The 20,039-nt window shown below is 43.1% G+C and overlaps 1 protein-coding gene across 3 annotated transcripts; it reads left to right on the top strand.

Moving 5' to 3' along the window:
• The first annotated feature begins 860 nt into the window (after positions 1–860).
• On the top strand, positions 861–19,812 carry Slc46a3 (solute carrier family 46, member 3). 3 transcript variants are annotated; one of them, XM_005406362.2, is made up of 6 exons: positions 861–1,274; positions 1,754–1,966; positions 7,780–8,650; positions 10,735–10,818; positions 17,139–17,295; positions 19,258–19,812. In XM_005406362.2, exons 2-6 carry the CDS (start codon positions 1,778–1,780, stop codon positions 19,337–19,339), a joined length of 1,383 nt encoding a protein of 460 aa, XP_005406419.1. In that variant the 5' UTR covers positions 861–1,274; positions 1,754–1,777; the 3' UTR covers positions 19,340–19,812. The 3 variants fall into 3 exon arrangements, 2 of the variants coding, with proteins under 2 accessions (XP_005406419.1, XP_005406418.1); XR_264212.2 differs by lacking the exons at positions 861–1,274; positions 19,258–19,812 and adding exons at positions 1,341–1,447; positions 11,118–11,275 and having other exon boundaries at positions 17,139–17,225; XM_005406361.2 differs by lacking the exon at positions 861–1,274 and adding an exon at positions 1,345–1,447.
• Positions 19,813–20,039: the final 227 nt, after the last annotated feature.

Below are 20,039 nucleotides of genomic sequence, written 5' to 3'. Positions count from 1 at the left end.
CTCTATAACCTTATCTAAACAGACAAAATCTGAACACAAAATGACTAGGTTTACTGACTGCTGCTCTTTATCACAGACTCCTTCTAGATAAGATTTGCTAGGACACTGAGCCACAGAACTGCCGCTACTTCCTGACAGCAACCACTTCTGAGTAAAACCTTACTTTCTCGAACTCTTCCCCAAGTCACTGAAGACGTGTCCATAATAACTTCTGGCTCTTTTCCGCTTAAATGGCCCATGGTTCCCTGTGTGTGCATCCTCCTTGATGCAAGAACACCCCAATTCTAGAAGTGTGCCCCTGCCTTGTGCGTGAGGGCGCTGACCGTCCTCCGGAAGGTCACTGACCGCGAGCTGTGCTGTGGATGCATGATAAGGATTTAATTACAAGAACCCCATCTGCTTGGCAGGTAAAGAAATGGAGGTCCGTGCAGCTTTCAAAATTGGTCCAAGCCAACACTAGTAAGAGCCAGCGACCTTCCAATCCAGGACTCTTTGCCAAAAGCACTCTTTCCTGTGCCTTTTACGGGCGCCCACTACACACCTCCCAACACACGCACACACACACACACACACGCACAGGCAGACCGAGATGCTACGGGGGTGGGGGTGCTGCAGCACACACACGCTACTTTTGTTTCTACGAAACGTTACATTCCAACCCAGAAGTGCTTCCCCACTGGAGATGCGGCGGGCGAGCCCGCGCCCAGGGCCTCCTCCCAGCAGCCGGCAGCTGGGCACTGCCGCGGGCCTCCGGGGGCGGGGACACGAGACTGACGTTCTCAAGGGCCAATCCCCGCAGGGAGCCGGCCGCGGGGTCCAATCGCGGGAGACCCGGGTGATACAGCGGTAGCGCAGGCAGCGGCCGGCCGCGTCTTCTGGCCCGGCTGCTCGCTCCGCCGGCCGCGGCTGAGTCACCGCGTAGAGCCGGACGCGCGCGGCGCTCACCGACCTGCAGCGGCCGGCGCGGGCGAGCTCGGAGCAGGCTGAGACCGTCATCGCGGGGCAGCCGAGGGCCGCGGCCGGCGCGGCGAAGTGGCAGGTGTCACGCCGGACGCAGGAAGGGCGCTTGCCTTGGTTTGCCTTCCAGCAGGCGTTGCGTCTCCCCGCCAGCGGACGGTCTGGGGTGGGACTGCAGGAAGAAGTCGGTTCCCACCCCGCGCCCTCGCTGCCCCAGCCCGGGGAGCTGTCCGCCAGCAGGAGCATCCCAGGAGCCTGCTCGCAAAGGGTCGGCCCTGCGCCTCGCGCCTCGCCGGGCAGCAAGCCTGTAATCGTGGGTGAGTTCAAGAACAGAACAGAACAAAAACACCTTCCGATTGGGAGTTTCTCTTTTAAAAGGCTCCTCCCTCTCTGTTAACACGCAGCAGAATAACACCAACAGTTGCATAACTGTTGTGACCCGAAAGGAACCTCATTGTTTACCTTCCAAAACCAGCTGGGAATGTATGAGGTGAGACCTCGGAGTGACGGCTGGAGGGGAGATCGCTTAGTAAGATTACTGCAAAGCATCGTCCTACAGGTGGCTCGAGTCCTAAGAGTTCCAACTTTTAAAATGAAAAGTGTTGAAAGTCCCGGGTTTACAGTACGAGATCCAAAGTAAAACTATCTTCCTAGGAAGTGGTCACTGCCTTTCTGTTCTTGGTTTTGCTGGTTTTTGTTCAGTCCACAAAATTGTTCTGCCTTCCGCATTTTTGAAACATCTAGCCACTGGGGTAGGAATGCCACAGGTCACTTCTCTCTTTTTCTTGCTTCGTAGAGAAAAGCTACCTCCTCAAGCAACATGAAAATTTTCTTTGTCGAGCCTGCCATTTTCCTGAACGCATTTGCTATGAGTTTGACCACCCCACTGACCACACAGTACCTGTACAGGAGAATCTGGGAAGACACAGGCAACTACAGTTTTGCATTCGATAGCAATATTTCTCAGTGCGGACAAAATGAAAGCAGCACGCTTTTTGCGTTCCAGAAGGTAAGAAATTAAAATATCCCTAAAACATAATGAAAAGGGAACGTGAAACAAGTTTTAAATGAAGGTGGACGGCGCAGTATACATTGGCCTTTCGAGGGTGATCACTGGACTCTCAAATGCCAAACGAAATGGCCTTCTCTCAGTTCTCATCTCATTCGAAGTTTCCCCACGGCTGTAACCTGCCTCTCCTTCACCCGCTCTTCTCCTGTGTGACCCTAGCTCTACTCCTTTCTCCTGGAAAATCCCGGCACACTCTCATCTCATTCTTCCTCCGCCCTAAAACAGTTCCTGCTGGAACCAGCTACCTAGTGGACATGGGTGGGTGAAGCCTGGTATGTGTCCCTCCCCCCTCTCCCTTCCTCTCTGATCCTTCGCCTGCATCTGCATGTCCCAGCTTTCAGAAACTCCAGAAAGTGGCCCGTCACTGATGACTGTGGGCTAAGGCCTGTCAGCGGGTGGGGTGGGCTTATCACTTGTCCTTGGGTGGCATTATCAGCTTTAACTCCCACATGTTGAGCTCTGTGAGAACATCTGGGGTGGAAAGAACTCACTTTTGCTCTCAGAACACAGAAAGTGTTGAACTTGATACATAAGGCGTTCCTGCGCCCTCAGCAGCTTCGGGCTCCGATGCTTTGTTTACAGAAGGCTGTCCGTGTCCAGGTGCAAAAGTGGTGGCATTCAGATTTGTAACTGCTTTTCCTCAAGCCTCCAAAACAAACCAGCTTATGAACTCAGAACTCTTCCTCTTGGGGGTAGTTTGTGACAGCAAAGGAATGGTGCGGCCCTGCCCGTCTCAGATGAGAAGAGATGAAGGAGGGAACTAAGTCACCTCCCTGGCTCTGACAGTCTCTCTGGGGAGAGAGAATCTGAAGGAAGGAAAGGCTGAGGACTCTAGAGGGAAGATGTCCCCGGAATGTCAGGTGAAGGCTGGCTGGGATGAGGCCCAGCTGCTCAGCAAAGCCCTTGATGGACCTATTTTCTCATTTCTGTAGGAGAAGCTTTCTTGGAACTGATTAATCCTGCCGTAGACAGGCGCTGGCCTCAAATAAGGTCATAAAGAGAGAAGGACCTAGGCCTCACTGAGGGGTTTATCTCCCTTCAAGAATGTCTCGTCACATGACCTTCTGGGAACAGGGAGGCTCCGCGAACCATCAGCTCTGTTGGGTGCTCTCCTTTCCTCCCGCCCCACTCCAGGCCTGTCTCCCTTGGGCCCTTTTGCGGGACCTGGGTGGAGAGGACTGAAATGCCTGCTGCCCCCGTCCTCCAGGGCCACAGGGAGACAGACCTGGTCCAGGCACCTTAGCCTCTGACCAAGCAGGTGATGGGTATTGTGCCCACCACCCCACGTGGCCCGGGCCAGCCACGGGGAGCCCTCCACTGCCCAGAGCAGTAGTTCATTCCAAAGATTTGGACCCAGTTTTCAAACTGATGGACTGTTTTTCATTATTGTTTTAAATTCGATTCATATTTAAGAGAACACACTACTACTCTAGATCCCTCCCCTTGAAGTTGGGTTTCTTAGACTCTGAGGCTTTTTCTCAGAGTGAGGATCTAGAAACCACCCCACCCAGGGCTGGGACATGGCGGGGTGGCCACTCACCACTTAAAAAAGGGTATTTTTGCAGAGAAACTACCATCGCCCTCAGCACTTCCTTCTGGCTTCTTTCCCCGTCCTGTCCCTGCTCCGCGCCTCTGAGAAACATCCTCTTCCTTGTCCAAGAGCAGTGTTTCCTGCCCCCTCAGCTTAGCCCTGCTGGAGGGCTCTGGCCAGGTGTTCTCCACCGTGAGTCAGATCTTTGGAGGGGCTTGTGGTCTGTTGGTTTGTTTTCTCAGTACCAGGAACTGGACCCAGGGCCTTTGCACTACATCCCCAGACCTATTTTATTTTTTATTTTGAGAAAAATTCTTGCTAAATTGCCCAGGCCAGGTTCGTACTCGCAGTCCTCCTCTGTCTGCCTCCCAGAGTGCAGGGATTACAGGTGTGTGGCACCGTGCTCAGCAGGCAGACAGTTCTTGTAACCATAAAAATAAGAGCCGTTACAGCCTCAGGCGAGTCCCTAGCAAAATAAATAATTAAATAGGTGGTTTCTTCAGCTCAGTTCTTTTTCTTATCCTTCTCAGAGGACCAATTGTGTGTGAGGCGACAGTGCCTGTTATGATAATAGAGTTCTCACTGTGTTTATATATCCTTCCTACAGAACAGATGCACACATATCTATGTATTACAATGTAGAATATTATTAATTTCAAGGTATAGACAGTCATAAACTGAGCTCTCTCGCTTATTTTTTGACATTTTGAAAGTTTATATGATTGCTGGGCGTGGTGGCACATGCCTGTGATCCCAGCACTCGGGAGGCTGAGGCAGGAGGATCATTGCGAGTTCGAGGCCAGCCTGGGCTACAAAGTGAGCTCAGTCTGGCCTGAATATATAGCAAGACCTTGTCTCAAAAAGATTAAAAAAAAAAAAAACTATATGATAATGAAAGTCTTACTTTTAACCCACTTTTCATTAATACATGTATATGTACTCATGAATAACTTACTATTGACTTCACCTACTGTATAGATCTTCAAAGAAAACTTCTCTTGGACAATGACATTAATCTCAAAAGACCTTTCACCAAATGGCAAGGTTGTGGCAGGGAAGCTCTTGCTAGGGAGGAAACGGGTGAGGACTTCTGGGCTTGTTTGTTGACTTTTGCAAGGGAAGCTGCTTTGTAACGTTACTTCTTCCTTCCCCTGTTGAATGATTAGTTTTGAAGGAGTAAACTGGCCATGGGAGTCTGCTCTTTTCACACAACTTTTAAGATAGGGACTCTGCTATCTGAGAGGGGAAACCCAATGAACAGATTGTGGAGTTATTTTCTCTGAAATTTGCTTATAAACCTTTTAATAACTAACACACTCCCCTGGTACTAGCAGTCTCCTACTTATGAAAAATGGTCTGGGATATTTTCTACTCAGCTGAAGTTAATATACGCATTTCACCCTATGAAATTTTGACCTCTTTCCTTTATCCCTGTCTCAGTACATTGTTGTCCCGTCTGATCTTGGATAGAAAACAGCATTTGAAAAATCTTTATCGGGCCGGGGATATAGCTTAGCGGCACAAGCGCTTGCCTAGCAAGCGCAAGTTTGTGAGTTTGATTCCCAGTCCAAAAAAAAAAAAGTCTCTATCTACCTCTCTATGATATGTAACTATAATTCTCCAGTGTTTGAAATACACACGTGGCCGGGCAACTGGGTGCACACCTGGAACACCCCAGCACTCTGGGAGGCCGAAGCAGTAAAATCACAAGTTCAAGTCTAGCCTGGGCAGTTTAGTGAATTAGCAAAATCCTGTGTCAAAAATGTTAAAAAGCTGCGGATGTGGATATGGCTCAGTGTGAAGGCCCTGGGTTCAATCCCCAGTTGAAAAGAAAAGAAAGACATATGCACCATTTGTTTCTTATCTCTCAACTATGATTTATGATGGAAACAAGCTTTTGAATTTGTCCTTGTTAAAATCTGTAGTTTAAAACATAGAGATGAGATAGTCTGTATACAAGATTGGATTAGGAAGGTTAATCAATAGAGGTAGACAGGACTAGGGCAAAGGGTTAGAAATAAGAGAAAGGACCCTACCCTGGAAGATCTGGTTGAGAAGATGATTAAAAGAACATTTTTCAACTTTAAAAAAGTACCTTTTTATTTATTCATTCAATAAGTATTTACCTGATGGCTACTATATCTGCAGGAGATACAAGTATCTGCCTAGCAAGTCTAACCTAGTAAAAATGGAACACACAAAACTGCTTGAGTGCTGACTCTGCCAGGGCCTTGTGCCAAACACCTTCTATTTCTTCTCAATTTGACCCTCTACTGGCCTATGAAGTAAGGACTGTTGTTACCCCACCTACCAGATGGAGAGGCTGTTGAGATAAATAATGTGGTCAGGATCCTGCACAGCTAGCAAGTGACCAAGGACTTGTTTTACTGGACTCTTCATGCAAGCACTGTTCCTAGCACTGCTCTCAGGGCTGCTAAAAGCATGGTGAAGCTAAGAAAGTTCCTGCCTTCCTGCGGGTCAAGTTGCAGAGGCGAAAGCTGTAGATATTTTTATAGTTCATCAATAGTTTAGGCTGCTTTCTATGTAGTGCATGGGAAAAAAAAACTTTGTTTTTAATGCACATAGCATTTCTCATTATAAAAATGGAAAAGTTAGATCCCCAAAGTAAAAGACCCAATCAAAAGGTTGGGCAAGTGAAATGAATAAACCAGTGGAGGTGAACCAATGGCATGAATGCTGTTTCTCTTTTAAAACAAAAGATGTTTATGTTTGAATTTTTTTTTTTTTTTCTAAGCTAAAACCGCAGTGTTCAGGTTTAATTGCAGTGTTGGCACTCTGCGATAAATGAGTTTTGGGTTGCAGTTTAGGCAAATCTCTAAAAGGTTCGCCATCACTAAAATAGACACCTCAAAGAAGAAGTGCAAAACGACCAATAAACTTACATAAAGACATGCTCAATATCGCTGGCCATTAGAGAAATACAATTTAAAACAAGACTAAGATTCCATCTTACCCCAGAGAGAATGGCTAGCATCAAGAAGTCGAATAATGAAAAATACTGGCAAGGCTGTGGGGAAAAAGGATCCACATTCTACACAGTTAGGGAGAATGTAAATTAGTACAACTCTTATGGAAGTCAATGTGGAGATTCCTCAAAAAAGCTAGAACTAGAAATTCCATTTGACCTAGCTATTCCCCTTCTAGGTATCTTCCTGAAAGAGTTCGAATCATCATATTACAGTGATCCATGCATACGCATGTTTATAGCAATACAGTTCATAATAGCTAAATCTTGGAATATGTCTATCAACAGATGAATGGATAAAGAAAATGTATTTACACACAGTGGAATACTACTCTGCCATAAAAAAGATAAACTTGAGTCGTTTGTAGAAAAACGCATATGCTTTGAGACCATAATGTTAAGTGAAATAAATTAGACATATAAACTTGAATATCACATAGTTACTTTTATATGAGAAACCCAAGTATAAATAAAGAGCAAACTGGAAGTTGGATAATGGAAGTAGAGAGATAGATCTTTCTTATAGGGGAAGGGGATCAAGAGATGGAAGAAAGGTAAGTGTATGTAGCAGTTCCTCACAAGGAAAGTAAACATCATGTACTACAGCCTTCTATAAATAAATAATAGAAAAAATTAAAAATAAATTTGGAAAAGAAGAAGTGGCAAGCAGAAGATGTTTATAAATCACCCAAAATCATTTCCATCAAATGACCGATACCGCAGTTTGTCACAGCTCCCTGTCCGTGTGTGTGTGTACTTGTCTGTCCTTATTGTTTTGGTCTTCAGAAGTTATGTCCATCCTGCTGTATGGACAGCATTTTAAAAATCTCTATCTACCTCTCTATGATATACAACAATAAGGGCTGGGGATTTAGCTCAGTGGCACAGCGCCTGCCTGGCAAGTGCAAGGTCGTGAGTTCAATTCGTGGTACCAGAAAAAAAAAAAAAGATATACAACTCTAATTCTCCCGTGTTTGAAATGCATCCATGGCCAGGCCCCGGCACTCAAGTCTTCACTGCATGCGCTTGCATGCCATGCCTGTGTACAGTTATGCCACCGTTAGACACCTGCTTTGCATAGTGGATGAAGATGTAAGCCATATCTGGTCCTCTCATGCACCAGAGGTTTCCCACCCATGACCTACTAGCAATGTCAAGAAAAGTATGCATTGTGATAATGTTATGCATATTATATAACCTCTGTAAACCCATTGTCTTCTTTTTATTTCTTTGCAGGAAGTTCAGAAAAAAGTGTCTCTTTTTAGTCTGCAGATGGAGATGAGTGGTTTAATTCCTGGCCTGGTGTCTACATTCATACTTCTGTCTAGTAGTGATCAGCGTGGACGAAAATTCCCTCTGATTTTGTCTTCCACTGGCGTTCTTGTCACTAATGTTTGGCTGTGTTTGCTTTGCTATTTTGCTTTTCCATTGCCGCTTTTGATTGCCTCGACCTTTATTGGAGCTTTTTTTGGGAGCTTCCACACATTTTGGTCAGCTTGTTTTGCCTATGTAGTTGATCAGTGTAAAGAAAGCAAACAAAAAACAATTCGAATAGCTATCATTGACTGCATGGTGGGAATTGTTTCTGGACTGACAGCGTTGTCGTCTGGCTATTTTATCAGACAACTAGGTTTTGTGTGGTCTTTTTTAATTACTTCTATAGCTCTTGCTATTAACTTGGCCTTTATTGTATTTTTCCTTGGCGAGTCAGTGAACGAGTCTTCATCTCAGAGTGTTCCTATGTCATGTATTGAAAGCTTTAAGACCCAGTTCCAGAGAACTTACATGCTTTTTAAAAATGCCTCTGGTAAGCAGCAGCCTTTGCTCTGCCTGTTCCTTTTCACAGTGGTCATTTATTTTTTTGTGATAATGGGCATATTCCCAGTTTTTATCCTTTATGAGTTGGGTTCCCCGCTCTGCTGGAATGAAGTTCTTGTAGGGTATGGATCAGCTTTGGATAGTGTCTCATTTTTAGGTAGTTTCCTTGGAATATGGCTTTTTTCTTATTGCATGGAAGATATTTATATCGCCTTCATTGGAATTTTTACCACCATGGCAGGAATAATTATGACTGCTTTTGCCAAAACCACGCTGATGATGTTTTTAGGTGAGTTATCACTGGAGCCTCAGACCTATGTCTTTGCTTTTATATAAAATGCATTCAGTCTTTTGGGAGAGAACGTTAAATGCAAAACTCTGTATGTAACCTATTCTAGTTGATTAAAGGTAAAAAGCCAGGAGCTAGAAGCCAGATTTGCTGAAAAAGAAAACAAATTTACTGAAAAACCACAATTTTCCACATCTGTCAAAAAAAACTGTTTTGAGGAACTTTCTTCATATGAATCAGTCCTTCAGTATAACTACTACCAAGATGAACATTTCACATAACGCTATTTCGTAGGCTACTTTCAAGAAATATTTAGGACAATTACATAAAGTATACTCAAAAGATTTATAACAAAAATTCGTACTCATTGAATACATTCAGGAAGAAAATTCTTTTTTATTTTCAGTGTCTCCTGACATTTATCATATTATGTTTCAAAAATATTTGGGATGTGCTTCACCAAAGTAATTCCACCATACAGGGCTGGGGATTTAGCTCAGCGGCAAAAGCGCCTGCCTGGCAAGCACAAGGTTGTGAGTTCGGTTCCCGGTACCAGAGAAAAAAACAAAACAAAAAAAAAACCCTCAAGTAATTTCACCATACAATAACAGGTCACAACCTGAGTAGAAAATACCGTTATGAATTTTACATAAAATCAGACATTGAAAATGCTTCTTTCAAAGAAATGAAGGAGGCAGGAGGTGCTCTGGGTTTGCTGTGATGGTCTTGTCTCTGTTAACACCAAGAAAAGTGGCTCTCAGACCCTGCTCCGGAAGAAAGTTCTTTTTTTAAATCTTTTTTAGACAGAGTCTCACAAGGTAATTTAGGCTGGCCCCCAAATCACAATGATCCTCCTGCCTCAGCCTCCAGAGTGCTGGGATTATAGGCATGTGCCACCACACCCAGCTAAGAAAGCTCTTTAAGGCAGGTTTTGCAACTAGATCCTTCAGGAAAGCAGTCGTTGCATGACTTGACTTCTAATGAACTGCTGTCTGGCAAATTGGACTACTTCCTTGCCTGTGTACCTCATAACTATTTCTGTACGGATTGAGTGAGATCTTGCATCGGAAGGGGCAGTGAAGCTGTCAAGTGGGACTTGGGGAAAGGTTCGGTTTAGCCCTTTCTGTGATGGAGCTATCAACACCTGCTACTCCACAAGGAAGCTTCTGACCAAACAATGAGCCTTAATTCCCACCAAAAGCACTGAGTAACCTTGGGCCAATTACTAGATTCCTCTGAACCCTCATTTTCTCATGTGTAAAATATGCATGGGAACTCCTCATTCAGAGGGTTGTAAGGAATATTAGCTATGAAAGCACTGAGCACACGTCCCTCTACTCAATAAATGTGGGTTTTCCCTTCTACCTAGAACTGCGAAGGCCATTGAAGTAGCGTATGTGAAAATACTTTGAAAACCTTGAAATGACCTGCAAGTGTAATTGATCTTTATTTTATGACATAATTATAAATGCCCCATGAACAATCATAACTTATGAACAGAGAGGCGATTTTGTGCTCATGAGGTTATCCAGCCACAAGATGAACAGCAAGAGGATAAAGAGCCAGTTTACCAATAAACAAATCCGTACAGTAAAGGAAGGCAGCACTGAGAATTTCAAGCCCGGAAAAGCAAGAACAGAGTCAAGAAAACCTAATTAGCAGTCACAGTTTGCTAAATAAGAGGTTACTTGGTTATCAAAACAATAGGCAAGGGCTGGGGATTTAGCTCAGCGGCACAGCACCTGCCTGGCAAGTGCAAGGTCACGAATTTGATTCCTGGTACCAGAAAAAACAAAACAAAAACCAATAGGCAAGCCAGTTTCAGCTGGGAGGGATCTGGACCTAAAACTTCCACAAACATTTGTTATTAGTCCTGAAATAAGAATTCCAGAGTAACTTTCAAATATCGATAGTCTATTTAAGTTATTGAGCAGAACTCTACAATTAATTTGATCTTTAGAGGCAGTAAGTTAGGATGCTCATAGGAAATGAAATGTTTAGACAGAGTACCTTTCATGTAAAATTTGGCGTCAGGGCTCCAAACTAGCCTTATCTGACTATTTATTCAATCATTTCTCTTATAGTCAGAGTGCCGTGTTTTTTTCTTATTGCACCGCTGTCTGTTTTACGATCCATGTTGTCGGGAGTGATTCCTTCTACTGAACAAGGTGAGTTTAATCTGTTGAAGGAATATAGTGGTCAGTGTTCCAACTCAGACCTATGTTACGTTTGATGCTTCAGAATATTCTACAGCCTCCTGCCCCAGTCTCTTTTGTGATTGAGCGGTGAGCTGTGTTGGAAAGAGGCTTACACTCAGGCAAAGGAGCCCATGCCCAGGGCCCTTGCTTTAGAGGACAGCTCTGGCCTTTTCTCTGGCTGTGTCCCACCCCTAGAGAAGAGGAGAGAGGCCTGAGGGCCAAGTGGACGCATCCCCTGGGAGCCTATAACGCTCTCCCCTTCTGCCCAGCACTGGCTACCTGGATATCTGTGGTTTCCAGCCCAGATGGCTCTGGGTTCGTGTCCAGTGACTGCTCATGCGATCCTCGTCTGTGAACTATGCCCTCATGTGCTACCTCTGACCCATAGGGAAGAACTGCTTGGAGGGAGCGTGCCCTTCATGAGCAGGTGAGCCTGACCTTGGAATTGCAGGGCCGGGGCATCTGCACCCATGTGTAGCTAACTCTTTCTGAGCGAACTGGAACAAGGCCTAGAACAGAATGGGGATGCACGCGGGCTGCAGAGAGCTAGCGTTCAGCTCTCCCAATGCCGTCAGAGGGCTACCGTTCAGCTCTCCCAGTGCTGTCATGTCCCTACAGGAAATTCTTTCTTTTGTTTTTCTTTTTTTTGTCAGACACTCTCACTGTGTAGTCTTGGCTGGCCTTGAACTCACTATGTAGCCCAGGCTGGCCTTGAACTCATGGTCTTCCTGCTTCAGTCTCTTGCATGCTGGGATTATCGTTGTGTGCTACCATATCCAGCTTCTATATAGAACTCTTACAAGTCTAAGAAGTCTACATTTGTGTCTGGTCTTCCGGATTATTACAGAGGTCTATTTCCCACAGTGGAGAGAGACAACATATTTTAAAATTAATGGTTCATTAACCAGATTTGTAACTTTTATTAAATATAGTTTCGCCCCTCAGTATCTGAGGAGGATTAGCTCCAGGACCGCTTACTCACAACCAAAATCCACAGATGCTCAAGTCCCTTAAATAAAAAGGTGTGGCATAGGCATAGAACCTGAACTGATCCTCCTGTAGACTGTAAGTCATCGCTGGATGACTTACAACACATCAAACAATGTAAACACCATGAAAACAGTTGTGCTGTGATTTAGGGAATAATGACAGGAAAGAAGTCTGTACATGTTCAGGACAGATGAAGCCATCAGAGGCCTATGATTTTTTATCCGTGATTGGCTGAATCTTCAGAGGAGGAACCCAGGGATACAGAGGGCCAGCTGCACTTCGGAGACATGTGCAGGACTCCAGTCATCCTAGTCTGGGCCCCACCAATGTTACCACTGGGCCTAAATCCGAGTCGTATCAGGAAACAGGGTCCCACTCAGCTGACGCAAATCAAGAGACTTCTATGAAGGGTGGGATAGGGGGTGGACAGTGTGAAGACCAGCAAGGTGCTCAGATTGGGACACAGAGGAGAAATACTGTCCTCCGTGCCTTTGACCAAGTGTTGCAGGAAGTTGGGCCGGCGGGGAAGTCCAAGCCCTATAATCCAGGAGGTAAGCCTCCCAGGCACAGATGCTGGCTTAGGAGATCAGACAGTTGGGACGAACAGAGAATAACCAGCACAGAAAGAAGGCAGAATTAAATTTCTAGTTAGAACTACTACTTAGAGATTAGTATATGGTGATGTCCTCGTCCCTTTCTGAGTCATGTGAATGCTGTTAGGTGCTTTTTTCTGTCTCCTATCTTAGCCCGGCACAGGTATTTTTATTGGATTTTTTATACATAACTCATAAGTATACTTTTGCATTTATGCCAGATTAGTCAACACTGAGGAAAACAGTAATTTCATTTAAAAATATATTTCTTGGGGCTGGGGATTTAGCTCAGCGGCACAGCGCCTGCCTGGCAAGCGCAAGGTCATGAGTTCGATTCCTGGTACCAGAAGAAAAACAAAAAACAGCCACAACAAAAATATATATACTTCTTGGTTCTTTTTCATGCATAAGCCATAGCTATATATGCACACAACTGTTACAGAGTATGTGGTAATGATTACCCTGGAGGTAACTGAGAAGTCCACTTTAATTTCTAAGTCAAAGCAGGTAACTGTGTCCTAACAACTATACTGAGATGTAATTCACATAACACAAAACTCACTCCTTCCAAGTGCATAGTTCAGCAGTAATTTCATACATTTAAAAATATATTTCTTGGTTCATAGTTCATGCATAAGCCATAGCTATATATGCACACAACTGTTACAGAGTATATTGCTTATATTTAGCAATATAAACATTATAACTATGCTATGTGACATTGTACCCACTTCCTTGGAGGATGCAACAGTTTTTTTAGCTGTGACATCAATAGCACAATAAAAGATAAGATAGAAAAATTTCATTTGAAGACTTCATTCCAAGTTCATCCTTTGAGGGCTGGATGTGTAGTTTGGTAGTAGAGTATTTGCCTAGCATATGCTAGACTTTGGGGTCAGTACCCAGCACTGAAAAAAAAAACCCTAGTAAGTTCATTCTTTGACATTTTTTTGTGTTTCAAAGAACACCATAAAAGAAGCACACAGAATTGGAGAAAATATTTGCAAATCAGAGGTCTGAGAAGAAATGTGTATGCAACATATAGAAGAATGCTTTAAAAATCAGTAACACAATGATAGCTCAGTTTAAAAAAGGAGCAAAGGATTGGAAAAGATGTTTCTCAGAAGATATACAAATAAATGGTCGGGGGCTGGGGATTTAGCTCAGCGGCAAAGCGCCTGCCTGGCAAGCGCAAGGTCGTGAGTTTGGTTCCCGGTGCCGGAGAAAAACCAAAACCAAAAAAAAACAAAAACAAAAAACCAAAGAAATAAATGGCCAATACACACATGAGAAATCCTAAGTACCACTAGACATTAGGAAAATGCTAGTCAAAACCACGATGAAGACCACAAAGATGGGAAAATAGTCTGTAACGAGTGCTGGTGAGGATATGGATATATTAGAACCCTCACACGCTTGTAGCTGGAATGTGAAATGATGCATCCAATTGGCAAATGAGTTTGGCAGCCCCTCAGAAAGTTAAATTACCTTATGAGCTAGAGAAATGAAAACATACGTCCACATGAAATCTTAAATGCCAGCGTTCATAGCAGCGATATCACAATAGGCAAGTGGCGGAAACGATGCCGTGGATGGATAAACAAGATGTGGTGTACGTGCCAGTGGTCTCTTAATCTCCAGTACAAAGAAATGGTTTTCTGACACACACTGTGACAAGAACGAACCATGAAACTGGTATACTAAATGAAAGAAGCTAGCCACAAAATGCCACGTATTATCCTAGGAATTTGATTCCACTGATACGAAATGTCCATAGTAGGCAAATCTGTAGAGATAGAAATTAGATTAGGACCTTCCAGGGCAGGGTAGTGGAAGAACAACTGCTAATGGAGTTTCTTTTGAGGTGATGACACTATTACAGGGTGGTGATGATTGCCCAACTCGAATGTACTAAAAGCTACTGCACTTTGAAGGAGTGAGCTTTGTGTTATGTGAATTACATCTCAATATAGTTGTTAGGACACAGTTACCTGCTTTGACTTAGAAATTAAAGTAGACTTCTCAAGATGTATAGTTTATATCTGGTTTACTTTGAAAGGCCTCAAAAATCATTCCCTAGGCAGCCGGACGTGGTGGCGCATGCCTGTAATCCTAGTACTTGGAAGGTTGAGGCAGGAGGATCGCTGTGAATTCAAGGCCAGCCTGGGCTACAAAATGAGCTAATGGCCGTCCTGAACTGCATCGTGAGGCCTGGAGACAAAAAGATATCCCATACTATTAAATATGTTAACATTTAAAAATATTTACTGTATATATTTTGGCATTTCTTACTCTGAATTACAGTAACTTTGTGAACGGTGACTCCATTATTCTAAATAACCTAATTACTTTGTCCTTAACTATAAACTAAGTACATTGGAAGGTGTCAAAGTTTCCATGATTAAATGTATTCCTACCTTCATTATTTTTTAGAAATGCTCATTTTTGTAAAAAAAAAAAAATGTTATGTATTTTATCATAATCAGAGGAGAGGGGAAATACTGCAGAGGTTTAGAGCTATCTTTTACTATCTTTATTATCCCAAGAAAGATGAGAGGCTAGGGGTCTAGGGATGTGGCTTAGTGCACTCTACCCCCTGCTCCCCACATACAAAAGAAAAGTAAGAAAATGGAACTCTGGTAATGATTTTAAAATCTCTGTGCCCTATACAGAAGTGAAACTCAAAGGCGAAGCCATCTGGACTAGCTATTTTGCCTTGCTCATGAACTCATGAACTCCTTGCAACTCTAAACAAGAACCCCATAAAACAGATCTGATCTCTAAATTCTGTTGGATTTTTTTAACTTTTAGAAAATAAATTCACTTGCTTGTCTCTAAACCTACTGAACAAGTTGAACTGCTCAGTTTAGCAACAAGCTAAAGCTACTTCATAATAGTACACTGTCTGACAGATGACCTGTCTCACCTGTTTGCCATCAAGAATGGATTCAAGCCCTTACATAATACCCCCGGCACCCTGCAGGTTGTCCTTCATAGCACAGCCCACACCTGGCTGCAGCAAGGGTCACAAATAAGAGAAAGTCATATTGTGGTAGGCAACTAGAAGAACTTTCTTTAAATGAAACTGACTTGATGTATTATCGTAAGTCATGGGCACAGTCTGTATACTTCTTAATGATCGATAAGTGGGATCCTGAGTTAACTTTTTACTCATTTATTTGACAAATGTTTATTAAATGTCTATCATGTACCAGGAGAGCTGGGCCCTGGAGACATAACAGCAGTCAAGGTAGATGTGTACTTCGTGTTGACAGAACTTTCATTTTAGTCAAAAGACCATAGGATATTTTGCAGGGATGTATGTTTATGAATGCGTGTCCTATCATTCAAGGAGGAATTTGAGGCAGTGCATGAAGATATATACCGTGTAACTGAATGGAAACATTTTAATGGAAAAAAATCAGTGCACGGTCTGCAGGCTGAGACCCTTAGGGAAACTAGAGTATAGGCCTGAGAAGTGTGATCCAGCTGTGAAAACAATCCTTAAGCTTCACCTCTTGTTCTTATCCATTCAAGCAATTCAATTACTTACATGATTTGCATTGTCCAAAAATAGACTGCAGTTGTTCACAGAAAAGTAAATTTGGCAAAAATAGGGGACAAGCACGATCATCTGATGATAGAGTTTGCGGAAGGCAGAAACCACCTGAGACCCGAGACTGAGGAAGTCACATTGGTCCAGCTGAAAATGGTCACAAAATTTTATATTTAGTCATGCAAACTATGACAGAGGAAGAGAGGTACAGCAAGACATCCAGCTTGTCCCTGGGGGTTTAACTCTTTCATCAGTGTGGTTCTGGATTCTAGGTGCAGCTAAAAAAATTGGGCAAATGAGGTCGATTTCTCTCTCGTAAGCTTTGACTGCACCTACAATCATTTTGCGCTCCTGAACAATGCCGAATACCGAGTGGCTTGCCTTTTGCCTAACTTGTGTACAGAGAGCAAGGGTGCTTCCACAGGGTCCCCACTCTTCTCAGCTGGGCAAGGCCCCCGAAAGGAGAGGTAGGTAAGGTAGGAAACTACATTTTAAAGAGGTGTTTGACAACATCACACTGAGGCATAAACTTTCACTGGAGCCTCAGGGTAATTATGACAGATGCAGAAGTCTACTGGTGACTACATTTTTGGGTCGCTTCAGCGGGATGAATGAAACTCAGGTTGTAGAATGCGTGATAAGGATCTTATCTCTGCCTGCAGCTGTCATGCTTGCCACAGCTGAGAAGCAGAGGGAAAGCACTTCTTTGGCTTTGTGAAGGAGCTGAGGGAGCCTCCTGTCACAGTGTCACAGATGAACACAGGGACACAGAGTGAGAGATGGCACCCTGCACAGCAGGGCTACGTATGGCTTAGCCTTAAGCTGTGGAAGGGAGAAGACACTTCAGATCCAATCAGGTCAGCTGCTAGCACTTTTTTAGCTTTGACCAAGGGACACTGGAACGCAGTTTCTTTCAGTTTTCAACATCTCTGGCATCAAGTCAAAGGAGATTTCTTTGCCTCAGGCTCTCCATCTGTAAAATGGGTTGCTGACTTTTCCAGGATTTTGATAGAACAGTTTTCCTTCACCAAGCAGTGTCCCCATGTTTGCTCTTGTCAATGAATGACAAATTTTCTCTGTTAGGTTTTGTTTCTTGTTTTGTAATTCAGTCTTTCCTTTTTTTTCCCTCTTCACACCTCTAATCCGAACAGGTACCCTGTTTGCATGTATTGCATTCCTAGAAACACTCGGTGGAGTCATTGCCGTTTCCGCTTTTAATGGAATTTATTCAGCCACTGTTGCTTGGTATCCTGGCTTCGTTTTTTTGCTGGCTGCTGGTATACTACTCATTCCGGTGATCAATCTATGGTATGTAATTATTTCTAATAATTTTTTTCAAAAGGCGGCCAGATTCAGTGAACCCCACAACGGCACCAGGAAAATTACCATGATCTGTTGGGATTTTGCCTCTGGCTGCTTTTCTCCAGGATTTTTGCACATGAAAACATTGGTCAGTAATTCTGGAGACGTACAAAGGAAGAGGTGGTGGCATGGCTAACCAAACTAAGAGAAAGAAGGATTGGGTTAGATACCCTAAGAAGTTACCCTCTGTTTTCGTGTTGTTTTGTACTATGGGAGATTGAACTGGAACACCCCCTGCCCTTTATTTTTTATTTTGAGCCTGTCTCAGCTGCCAGGCTGCGCTCAATCCGGCAGTCTTCCTGCTTCAGCCTCCCAGAGTAGTAAGGTTATAGGCATGTGTCACCATGTGTGTTCAAATATAAAAACTGATTAATTTTTTAATCTTAGAGATAAAAATGATTGATTTCCCTGAGTGTCACATCTCCTGATGACCAAAGGTTGCTCTAATAAGATTTACTTTAATATGATCCTTAGATAAATGACCAAAGCAGATAGAATGCACCAAATAATTACATTTGTGGAGCCAAAGTGGTGAGCTCAGAGCCCATCGACTTGTTTCTGCTGAACTTTGTCCCGTTCACGTAGCCGGGGGCGTGGAATGGTGGTGGGAAGGAAGGAGAAGGTCCCTAAAGCTGATCACTCCCCACTCCTCAGCACTTGGAGGACTGTGAGGGGAGGAGAAGAGTACCCGCAGGAGCTGGCGGACTCCATAAAGTCTGGCCCACCTCTTATTCACAGCAGGCCCTCGATAGATGCTGCCCCAATTGAATTCTCATACAGTACCTAGATCTGTGTCCGTGTAAGGTACAGTGTACAATAGTATTTTCAGTTCCTCTAATTTTGACATAAAGTAATTTTTTCTAGGAGTCTTTTTATTTGGGGTTTGTTTTCTTTTTTTTGAGACACGGTCTTACTATGCAGTTCAGGCTAGCCTTATACTCACTAGGTAGATCAGGTTGGCCTCAAACTTGAAGTGATCCTCCTGCCTCAGCCTCCTGAGTGCTGTGATTATTAGGCATGCACCACCACCCCTGGTACTAGGTGGCTTTTTAAAAAGAGACCATTGACTTACTGAATTAGCAAAATTATAACTCCATGCTGTGCTGGTGATCACATGTTGATGTGGTGTATCTCCTAAGCTGTTAGTAGTAGCATTATTCAGTTCTACTATAAAGCAAGTTGTGAGGATGTGCTAGAAGCTTTCTTTTCAAAACTGAATAGTGCCAGATCCAGTGACTCCTTTTAAAAAGTTATAGTAAGAAAGTAATCAGGAATATTGTAAAAACTGACAGAAAAGGAAGCTTATTCCAACAAAAAATTATAAGTGATCAAAATGTCCAAGAGTAAGGTAATGTTTAAATCAATGATACAGCCGTATCATGAAAAGTGACTTAGTAAGAAATGCTTACATGGAGGTGGATTAATGGGTCATTTTACTTTTCATGTATGTATGAATATTGTCACAAATATATGAATAAAAGGTAGTTATCCTTTTAATTATTAGATGGGCATCTGAGTTTTTAATCCTATTGTGTTCAATATTTTTAAAATCAAAATCTCCTGGTGTTTTATTTCCAAATGTCCTTGCTTCCTAGCTCCAATTCCAATACTGAACAGGAACTTCAGTAATAGCTTTATTATAAGTATTCTGGGAGGACTCCACAGAGGAAATCATAGGGTAGATGGATAGCTGAAGGGTCTAGAAGAGAAAAACTTTATGTAGATGTTTTATAATTTTGAGAATGTTCATAAGGAGTCAGTTGAACTCAAAATGCCAGGGTGCTCCTGTTATATGTAATTTGACTAAGTGATTAAAAGCTACATAACCATGGAAAAGATGGAGTACAGATGACTTACTTATGCACTACCTTAATCTCCAACTCACAATGTCTTGTTTTGCTTTTGCAGTGCTGCCAAGTGGATCATGTGCAGTGAGAGGAGCTACACAGTTCTTGCGCAGAAAGAGCCCAGTGATGACACTTCGGACTGATGCTGGGAACGTCACTGGGACAGGCAGTTAATTCCTGGGACTGCGGCTGAGCTGTGGAATCATGCTTTATTAATAATCAATGTTACGGAGTCTTCCTTTCTCCTGAACAAAACTGAATCAGCCCGGCTTTCGCTTCGCCCAGTACTTTAGCACTTTGAGGACTCTGTGCTTATCCTGCAGTATGTTTACAATGTACCGAGAAACAAATCTCAGAAAACTTCCCAGTTTTAGACTTGAAGAAGAAACTGAAACTAAAAAGTAAAAGGAGGAATTAAGAAACTTTAATAAGGTCAAAAGCAATAATCTCACTGACATACTCCAGTCTCTTTACAGTGAAACCAGCGAGGACTCTCTTACCTCACCTGCAAAATGGGTTTCTGAGCGCAATCAGGGAATTTGAAAGTAGAATGAGAAATTATGAAAACTGACTGCTATAAAAATAATGGTTTAAATTTCAGATATTTGCAATACGATTTCGCCTCTCCTTGAGTAATGCTTTGTTTTATTGAGGTACTAATGATGGTCAAATCTTTTCATAGACATGTCACCCTTAAAAGAGAAGCCCTTTAAAGACTGCACTTCTTACTTTCCCTAATTTGTTTCATCAGTGATGAGCATTTTTCTATGTAACACGGGTGATTGAGAGAAAATATTGTAAGGAAGACTGTCTTAAAGAAATTCTAATAGCCGGGCGTGGTGG

Source organism: Chinchilla lanigera, unplaced genomic scaffold (assembly GCF_000276665.1).
Source record: "Chinchilla lanigera isolate Chin_1 unplaced genomic scaffold, ChiLan1.0 scaffold00096, whole genome shotgun sequence".
In the NCBI taxonomy this organism is placed as follows: domain Eukaryota; kingdom Metazoa; phylum Chordata; class Mammalia; order Rodentia; family Chinchillidae; genus Chinchilla; species Chinchilla lanigera.
The sequence above is the reverse complement of the archived record's forward strand: the minus strand, read 5'-3'. Positions and strand labels throughout refer to the sequence as shown.